Below are 10,379 nucleotides of genomic sequence, written 5' to 3'. Positions count from 1 at the left end.
CAAGGTCAACCACATAACATCTTCAGGTCTCTCTCTGCTTTTATTACCACATTGCCTTCTGTCCCTCTGATCTCCTGCCTCCCTCTTATAAGGACCCCTGTAATTACATCAGACCCATCTGGATAATCCAAGATAATCTCTCCATCTCAAGATCCTTAATTTGATCACATCTGCAAAGTCCCTTTTGCCGTATAAGGTCACACAGTCACAGGTACCAAGGATTAGGATGTGAAAATCTCCGGGGGACATTGCTCAGGTAATCACACTCCAAAAATCCTGTGAAGTAGGCACATAAATCCCATTTTTCAGATGAAGAAACTGAGATCCAGAGGCTTCTTGACTTGCCTTTGTTGGGTAGTTTCATTCATGTGTCCCACCAGTATTTATTGAGTGTCTTCTGTGTGGCAGACACTATTGTATACACAGTGAAGGAAAAGGAGCTTACATGCTAGTAGGAACAAACAGTTATTTAAAGATTCACATAGATACAAATATGTTTGTGTTGTAAAGGAATGGGGCGGTAGGAAAGAAAAATAACAGAGGAATCATCGGAAAAATAACAGAGGAATCATCATGTAGATTTGTGGGGAGTGAGGTCAGGGGGAGCCTCCCTGAGAAAGCGGTATTTATGCCAAGACCTGAAGATGTATGGGGGGGATAGTCAAAAGGAGAGGGAACAGCATTCAATCCTGAGGGAACAGAGTGAAACTACTTGGACTGGGGAGGAATCTGCAACCGCAGGAAAGACCAGCATGGCTGGAGCATAGTGAGAAGACGTCACCTCTGCCTGGCAGCTTTTCCTGATCCTGGACTATGGACCCTCCTTGGACTTACGTGAACCCTTACACTTACCCCTCATTAGAACACCATGCTGAATTTAATTCTCCTTAACTAGACTGTGAATTATGGAGAACTAGACTGGGTCTGTTCATCTCTGAATACCCAGCCTTGCACAGTTTTTGGCATGATGTAGGTGCCCAATAAACACTCACGGAATAAATGTACAAATGAGTAACGTACGGTACTTGAATCCTTTTCTGTCCCAGGACCTGCCAACTCAGACCACAGGCCCACAAAGACAGAGTCCTCCAGCCCTTCCAGACACGAGGGCTCCTGCAGCAGTTGGAGGCCTCTCTCAAATGGAGGAGGTGGTAAGAAAGCTGATTTGCCCATAAGTAAATAGCTGTTTTAATTATGGAACATTATTCTCAACAGACCAGCAGACGGAAAACAATTTGCATAACAGACGTGCTTATTCATGGAAATGTTTGTGATTTATCTACCAAAGCAGATGAAGACCCTAAAATTAAAATGTGTATGCCAGCACCAGGAAGCCAAATGCTCGCTTCATCCTCTTCTCAGCAAGGTACACACTCTGCCAACAGGTCAGATTCAGTATCTTCAGATCCCTTTACGTGGGGAGCTCTGGAGAAAGTGCAGATCTGAGAGAGCGGCACAGGAGGAAGGATGAAGAAATGTACAAACAGCCCAGCGTTTTCCTCTATATCGAGAGGTCGGTGCTGCCAATGCTGGTGGGTACCTGGCATGAGTCGGGTATGAACTGGAAGCCTATCTCCAGAGCCCGTCTTGGAGAGGCATGGAACAAATGAAACCTGGCAAAGCGAAGTTAGTAGGTTCTGAAACACATCAGATCTTTGCATATGTCAGAATCATTTCAGTGATTTTTTTCTGAAAATGCGGGTTTTGTGAAAACCTGGATTTTCATGTCTTGGCCGCAGAGTTTCAGATTTAAGTGGTGAATGAAGGTGCCGCCCTGCACACCCAGAGAAGCAGCCACTCTACAGTTCAACCAACAGAACATCATCTGTAAGCTGGGAGAACGTGTCATGCCCCGAAAGTGCCATATGTTTAAATGAAGAGGGTGATCTACAGGCCCCTGGGAACTGTGTGATTAAAACTCTCCAGGAGATCTGATGTAAGGTCCCACTGGTAAGACACACTGAGGAGGTTAACCAGGTCCTCTACAGCATGTCAATTACCCAAACCCCAGAGTACTCTCTTTTAAACCAAGTAAACAATCAAGAAACTCAGTTTTGAAGCAAAACTGAACTCCTTTAAAGACAACTTCCCTTATGAATGGGCTTTAATAGTGAGAGCTCTTACAAACCATTTGGAGACCAAGTTGCGGGGAACAGATACTCCCCAAATGAAACTTCATAAACGTGGGGTTCTGAGGGAGAAATTCACACTTGAAGTTAAAGACCTGGGGTTTATCTTTAAGGTTTTGTTTCTTCTAAAAAATTAACTTCGAAACGCATATTAACAACATCTAATTGTTTACTTGCCTTTAAATAAAAAAACTCTTTGTGAGGGGTGGAAAAGCTTTCCATTTCAAAATCCCAAACTCTTAACTCAAAGGTTGGTCTTGCTTAAGGCCCCTGCACACTTTCTATTGTTTTCGGCTTAAAGGATATTAATCTAAGCTCCCACAGGCTGCCAGCAACATTAAAGGCAGTATCTATTAGTGAAATAAACCAACACGGGCGGCTCTTTAAGGGCAGGGCAAATCACAGAGGATCTCTTTGATCAGACCTAATGGGAATCCACACTCCTGACGCGGATCAAGTGTCGAAAAGGAAATCTTCCCCGGAGTAAATTGGGCTGTGGGAGCAACTGGGAGAGTGCACACTGGTGAATTACTGGCCCTCTTCGGACACTCAGAGAAGCAGCCACTCAAAAACGCAATCAACAGAAAATGACCTGTAAACTTAGCTCGGCCTGCTACAAACGCTAACTGTGTTCCGATGAAGATGATGTCACACAAGCTCAAGCAGATGGATGGAAGTCACTGACGGCTGATCAGGGCGCAGCCAGAACGCAGAGCTGTCCGCCATTGCGGGGCGCCGACCAGGGGGAAAACGGGAGCGCGCACCTGGCAGCGCAAAGATTTAATCACTAGAAAGGCCTGTGCTGCAGCGGCCCAGACTCGTCTCACTTCCTGGGCTTTAAGTCTGTTTAGCCGTCTAATGATTTGTTTGCTTTTCCAGGTTCCCAGATGTAGTGCCTCTTGGAGGATGGACACAAGCCTCTGGTCACCCTAAAGGGGCCTCCTTCAGATGGATGAGTTCCCCGGATACATTACAAGCACATGAGCATGGTGATGGGGACCCAGTTGCCCAGATCACTTCCGGGTGCCCTGACCCGGGTTATCTGACCAGCTGCGTCTTGAACTGCGAAAGTCCCACCGCCATACAGACCCTCAGAGGCCCAGCCAGAAGCTGGTCTCTTCTCTTCCTCAACCTCACTGCCTCTTAATAAGGGGACTTCCGACATGCTTTATTTGTCTGAAAGAGCATCTGATTACGTTTGATCTAGGATACAGAAAGTTACAAAGGCATTAAGGAGGGGTGCTGAACATATCTGAGAAATGACAAGAAACCTTGGGAAATGGCTACTCAGAGACTGCCTTTGGCTGGTAGGATACAGACATGGGGTGGAGGGAAAACTTCTCGAATGTGGAATGCGAGGGCCGGAAGCATCTGAGACTCCTGTTCCAAGGCTGGGTTTCTTCCCTGTCTTATGAAGGCCGAAGACTCCTCTGTCTTAGGAGTAACTGACCATGCTCAGCTCAGCCCTGCCCTCTACCTCCCCGGGGGCGAGGGGCTGCAGACCACCTGTGCTCGGCTCTGTCTTTCTGGGCAATGCTCCCCACGCCTTCCCCAGCCCTACACACACACACACACACACACGCGTGCGCGCGCACGCACACACACACACACACACACACACACACAGTCTATTTCCAGGCAGACCTGATGCTACGTCCTTCAACCTGGTCTATATTTGTAATAAAAGATGACATTTGGACCCTAGTTTTATTTTATTTTTCAACTTATTAAGAATCTGGACAAAGAAGAGGTGGGCTGTTTACTGGGAACCCCGACAGTTTTGGTGGAAATGGCACAGGGTTTGAGGCCAGGAGACCAATATTTAAATTCTACCCCTATTTCCTAGTCTAGGGGCTTGGCCAAGCCAGCAACTCAGCAGTTCTCCAAGGGTAGTCTGTGCACCCCCGTGGTTTCAGGATCCTTTCAGGGGCCCTGCAGGGCCAAAAATATTTGAATAATAGTACGAAACTGTTCTTGTCCTTTCTTGTTGTGCTGACATTCACAGCGGCGATGCAGAAGCAGTGGTAGGTAAACAGCTGGCGCCTTAGATTCAGCCCACTCCTTCCCAACCGTACCTGCCATCATGTTCTACACCACCGCACATTTGCAGGAGAACAGGGGGGTAACAGCCAATTTCATTTAAGAATGTCTCTGATAAAGCAGTAAAAATGATTAATTTGATTAAATCTCGGTCCTCGAACTCATACCTTTTCAGTATTTTGCGTGAGGGAAGTACACATGAAAAGTGCCCCTGGTGAGACACCGTCCCATGAACAGCTTTCCTTAGCACCCTGGAGGACAGATTTCCAGCAGGTTCTGCAGGGCAGAACTTGAGCAAGTTCCAGAGCTGAGCTCTCCAGCAAGTCTGCCACTTTGCCTGCACCCCAGTGGCTTCTCGGCCGTGCAGGAACCACAGCGTGCCCTCTCCACCAAGGATCAGCTCTGGGTGGGGAAAGGGAGTTATTTCTTATCTCAGGCCTAGGGGTAGCAGATGCCCTTCTATCTGCTTTTGTGGCATTATTTAGCCCTCTCGTTACTTTTTACTACCCCGTCTCTCGTTACTCCAATCCCCCGTTATAGTTAAAAAGTCTTTATGTAAAAGACCCCTATTCACCTTACTGTGTGGTTTCTCTATCCTGATATGACCCAGATTGATACCCGTACAATAAGATGGTTTCCTCCACATCCCCTAGAAAGGAAGCCCCCGGTCCAACAGCCCCCTGAACGTTCAGTAAGTTTCCATGGTAATAAAAAGGGGTTTTTAAAACCGCTGCCCGGAGGGCTCGCCTTGCATAGTGTGAGTCAGAGGGGTGGGAGTTAGGAGGGGACCTTGCCTTGTTCAGTGATGCCCCGTCTGCTTCTGAAACAAAATGCCTTCTCGTGGAGAGGGCCGAGGCAACACTGAGGAGTGAGAAGCAGCTCTGAAGTCACCCGTGAAGCCTCCTCTTCCTCCCCTCTCTTCCTTTACCTCCTGCAGGACCCTCCCAAGGAAGGACGGCTGGGGCAGCCTGAGGCTCTGGGGAAGCTGTCTCTACACACCTGCCTGTCCCCATCACACGCTCAGCCTGGCCTTTGTCTGGGTCTCTGACGATGTGAGGTTGCACGGGGCAGCCTCCTCCCCTCCCCTCCCTTCCAGAGTGGCTTGATCTGCAGCCACCAGGGTGTGGGTTGACAGCAACTTGGAGGAAAAGGCACCTATCAGGCCCTTCCGGGATTCTAAGAAACCTGAGCGGGAGGTCCGGAAAGAGTTGAGTCATGAGGACCTACCACGTCCTGTGGACCTCGGGTAGGTCATTTACAATCTCTGAACTCCTTCCCATTTCTACTCCTGCCAATCTATCCGCTGCTAAGCTGTTGGAACAATCTCTCTCCAAATCACCCTCTATCCTGCTGCAGCCACTTGTCATTATAGCACTCATCCGTCTCCTGACGAATCCACGTTTTAATACTCTGTCCTTTCCCACACCCTTCCTTCTACTGAGCTCACCCTTCTGTCCCTGGATCCGTCTCTGAGCGTTCAAACTAAGTACCACGTCCTCCAGGAACTCTTCCAAGACTCCCCAAGTCCATCTGAGCTCCCCAGGTGTGCTCTTGCTCCCTACGCTGGGCTACTTTCTTGTATTTTCCTCCAAGCAGACTGCAACCTCCTGAAGAACTGGAGCTGAATTTTCATCTCCATGTGTTAGTATCTAGGCCAGCACCTATATGTCTATTTAAAAAAAAAAAAATCTAAATAATAAAATAAAACCAAATAGAGTAAGTACAGTAAAATAAAATAAAGAACTACCTGCCTTCTCTGTGCTTGGGGTTACTGAACAGACATCAGCTGTTACAAGTGCCTGGTCAGGCATCATTTTACAAATGAAGAAACCGAGGCCCAGAGTTTAGGTGACTCGATTACATGCCACAGCTAGTACATGGCAGAGGCGGGACTCTAACCCAGGTTTCTTTGCGCTCAGACACGTAGTGTCTCGTGGATGACTTTCAGAAGAGGCTATGGGAAGGTGATGGTGAGAAAGTTGGAACACCGGTCAGGCCAGTGAGGAGAGCATGAGATTCTGTCAGGTGGTTGCTGAAATCACTTGACTTTCTGTCCTTTTAGGACAAGGGGAGAAAGCGGCAGGGTCGCTGGGAACCTCTCCACAATGTGTGGTCTTAGGCATTGCTCAGCCCTCTGCATGGGAGCTGACCCACCTGACGAGGGCTGCTGGGGAGGGGTGAACTGAGGGGCCCGCTCCACCCACCATGCGTGTAGACACGGCACCCGTACCTCAGCAGCCAAGCTACAGAGTTGGAAGCACGCAGTCGTCCTGCCCCCAGCCCCAAGCTCCCCATTCTGGTCCCAGGTGTCATGGGGGAAATTACCTTGCTGCACGGGTGTCTTCCGACTCCTCTACCAGCAAGTCACCAAACAGAAGGGCTTGCGGACCAAAAAGCAGGAGCCTCAGCTCACGTGGTTGATTGGATCAATTGAAAACAGGGAAAAGCAAGGCAGGGAGAGACGGGGTAGTGAACACACTTAGGATGTTATGGAAGGTCCACACCACTGAATCCTGGGCTACAGAATGTTCGGGTGTCCTGTCCCTCTGCCACATCAGCCCTTCCTGCTGACGGTGTGCCCACAAGCACCAGAGTTGAGGCTTTGAGCAAAAGACCGAAGGCTCTGGGCCCAACCATACAGGTGCTCTATCAGTGAGCCTCAGGCAGGGATGGCAGGGCACAGCTGCAGCTCGCCAGTTATCTGCATTTCTAGGGGTTAGAATGGGATCAGGTGGGCGTCACCAGTGGGCGGCTGATTGGAGACTGAGTGCCTCGTGGGTCTCGTGTATGTTTGATGTATCCTGAATATTTGATGCTTCAGGTGCCTCATGTATATTTAGTACAAAGCATGAATATTCAGAGCCTACTCAGCTCCTCCATCCCTTCCTAAATTCACGTGGTGATTCACTCTATCTATGTCTGACTTGCCTCTCAAGCCATGTGCTTCTACACTGAGTTTTATCTATCCTCCTTATTTGTTGGTTTCTCGTATTTTCTAGAGCAGAATCAAATATTCTCAAATAATCCAGCAAATGCATACGACTCCAGGTCTATCCACTAGAATAGTAACCCCCAACTATGAACCCTACTTTACGATTTGCAAAGCTCTCTCGTGCTCACAATCTTGTTTAATCTTTGCCACCAGCCTGGGAGGCAGGAGTCACCATCCCAAATCGGAACATGACTACACTGATACTCAAAGAGGTTAAATGAAATTCCTGAGGCCACACAACCTCACATCCAGTTGGTGGAAGAGGGGACGTAAGCTCATGTCATCTGGCTCCTGGTCGAATGTGTTGCCCATTTCACCAGCCCACCCCTGGATCATTCTCACTCCGTTAAGGACCCCAACTTTCACAGTATGACTTGCAGAATTCAGACCTCTCCTCTCAGCTCCTGAGCCTCCTAGCATAGCCCGATCTGAAGATACCATCAGTTCTGGGAGCCTGGGTGTCGGACACACATGCCCTCGGGCAGCAATGAGCAGCCCTGAGCAACAATCTCCCAGGCCCCTTTCCAGGCAGTGCCTGCAAACCGTACTGCACCTTCACAGCCACCAGAGTCCCCAGGAGACCTCCCTGCAGCTCCCCCCCTCCAGAAGCTCCTCCCTCACCCAGAGGCAGGGGCAGTTTTAGGGGAAGAGTGCCTGCCTCCTGAGAACTCCACGGCCCTCCCATCATTAAAGCCATGGCCAAGGCACTCTAATAATCTCAGATTCCTCCCTTCTCAAGGAAGCCAAAGACCAGGAAAAGAATGTTCTGTGTGAACCCCGGACCATGCAAAATGGGAGAGAGGGTTAGCACACAGCCCAGCCTTGCTGTGGGGCCTGAACCGGCCTACTTCTCTAAGTGTGTGCAATACCGAGGGTGGGAGAGCAGAGGCGCCAGGCTGGGGCCCCGCAACCTGTCCACCCGCTCTGCCTGAGTAAGGCCACTGCTGCCGCTGTGCAGCCTTAGCTGGGCTGCGTCTGTCATTACTGCTGATGAGCAAATCAGGCCACCAGCTGGGTGAGTGGAATGTCAAGCTTGGTGACATTCCCTCTTGGGGGAGACTTGATGTGAGGCCAATGGGAAGTCAAAACAAAGACAAAGATCATTTTGATCCTTTCATTCGGCCAAAAGGAAAATGAATCTGGCAAGCAAACCCTCTGTACAAAAGCCCCGAAATTGATGTTTTCCAAGCAGAACTGAAGCTTGGGTTTCAGGCATCAGAGCCTTACGGCCTCTGGTTTGCCCTGGTTCAGAAACCACTTAGCTTCTCCCCTGGGGGGAATCCTGGGGGCGGGGCCACTGTAGAGTGGAGTCAGCCCCTCCTGTGGGTCCACAATAAACCATAGCAGAGGCCTGGCTCAGTGCTAAGCAGCTTACCTACGTGATCACACGTGATCCACACCATCCTCTGGTCCACAGATACATTGGCAACTGGCCAAAGGTAACTTATACTATAGTAAATGGTGGAGCTGGACTCCAGCAGGCGTCTCTTTTCAAGCCCAGCCTGTACTCTTGGCAAATTTATCTCTAGCCAGAGGCAGATTTAGAAGTTATACAGTCCAACCTCCTCCAAGTGCACACATAGCTTTTGTAAACAGTTGAATTGAGAAGTTAGAGAACTCATCTAAGGCCCCATGGATTGCTCTTCAGGAGAGCAAAAAACACCCAGACTCCCTGCCAAGGTGAGGCCTGCTCCTTTCACCACCCCACCCTGCCTGTTCTGGCCTCATTTCCTTCTGCAAGCCGGAGAAGCTGTCGAGGCTTAGGACGGAGATGAGGACTTAACAACCAGCCTTCAGGCCCAGGACCAGCCGCCTCCCACTACTCACAGAGCTGCCACTGCCACCCTGAAAGCAAAAGTCTCTGGAACTTTCCTCAACTGGTTAATCCCTCTGGAAGGACGAATTCTGAATGTGTGAGAGAAAATGATGCCCAAGTCCCTGGAATGTCAAGGTATGAAGAATGTCTTCAGAGAGAGCCTGATGAGCTTTTCAAAGGTGGTTTGAAAAGCCACAGTGCTTGGCATCAGAGTGAAACTATACCTTATGCAACATCAGAGGGACCCTTTTAGAGGAAAGTCGTTTGTCCCCAAGCAAACATTATGCACTAAATATTTTCCCCTAGAAACTCAATTAGATGCTGACTTTTTAAATGACAAGATTCACCTATTACTTCAAAAAGCATTCATTCATTCAATTAATACCAAACACGGGTTCGGCACTAAGCCAGGCGCTGGGTTCTAAGGGTGAGTGGACTGAGTGCATCATCAAAGAGATGCATTTGAAACAAGGGCTTAAAAGCATAGTTTGCTCTTTTTCAGAAATGAATGAGCTGTGTAAAATGAAGTACAGTACATCAGTTAAAACCTGAGCAGAAAAAGGAGGCAAGAAAAGGGGAGTGAGTCCATGTGGGGCTGAAGGGGGCCTTTTGCTCTGAGTCAGGCTGTCAGGACTCTAAATCAGCTGGGGTTTCCCAGGTCGGGGGCTGAAGTTGTCACCTGCAGTCCAGCACCCAGGAAGGAGCCCTTGAGTGGGGACAGGGCGCCATCTAGTGTCTGCTCATCCGCAGCACATGCCACAGATGTGGGAAGGAAGGTGCTCCGCCCCCAACCTGAAAGATCAGGCTGAGCTCACACTTTCTGAAGTGCGTTGCCCAATGCCAGACACGCTCAGATCTTGTCTCATGAAACTCACCCTGTGAGGTTAGCATGTTTCTCGCCGTCTTATCGACGAGGCTGTAGAGATTCAAAAAGGCGAAGTTCCGAAGTAACCCCTGAGCTAAGCAGTGATTTGAACTCAGTTCTTAGGACTCTGAGGTCCTTGCCTGCACCCTGCTGACAGTGGTGGAGAGGAAGGGCTTGAACGTCTCATGACCAAGCTTGAAGGCCATGGCTGCTGCCTCAGCCCCTCAGGAGAGGGTCCCGATGCCATGACAGAACTTGCGGGGCCCCTGCCTGCCTGTGCGAACTCGCTCACCGGCTCCCTCACGACAGAGCTAAGCCCCGCCCCTCGGAACCATGGCTGTTTCCCAAACACACCGTTCCCTTCCCTGCTTCTGTGTACTTTTTCTCCACGTGCAGCACCGTCTATCTAGAACCTCACCGTTCTCCCTTTACTGTCTTATCTAGTGCCTCTATCCTATAAGACGGCCACGCATCACCCCCCAGGAAGCTTCCCGCCGACTCTCTCAGGTTGGCCTGGGCACCTGTCTTCTGTGTTTC

The 10,379-nt window shown here is 49.6% G+C and overlaps 1 protein-coding gene across 1 annotated transcript in view; it reads right to left on the bottom strand.

Annotated features, from left to right (window-relative positions):
* Positions 1-1,401: 1,401 nt before the first annotated feature.
* CAPN14 (calpain 14) overlaps positions 1,402-10,379 on the bottom strand; it is a 32,989-nt gene continuing 24,011 nt past the window's right edge. The window contains 1 exon segment of the mRNA XM_029231621.1: positions 1,402-1,442. Within this exon segment, the coding sequence (XP_029087454.1) occupies positions 1,402-1,442 (41 nt within the window).

This window comes from Monodon monoceros, unplaced genomic scaffold, assembly GCF_005190385.1.
Source record: "Monodon monoceros isolate NGI ecotype Baffin Bay Population unplaced genomic scaffold, NGI_Narwhal_1 Super_Scaffold_19, whole genome shotgun sequence".
Classification (NCBI taxonomy): Eukaryota; Metazoa; Chordata; class Mammalia; order Artiodactyla; family Monodontidae; genus Monodon; species Monodon monoceros.
The sequence above is the reverse complement of the archived record's forward strand: the minus strand, read 5'-3'. Positions and strand labels throughout refer to the sequence as shown.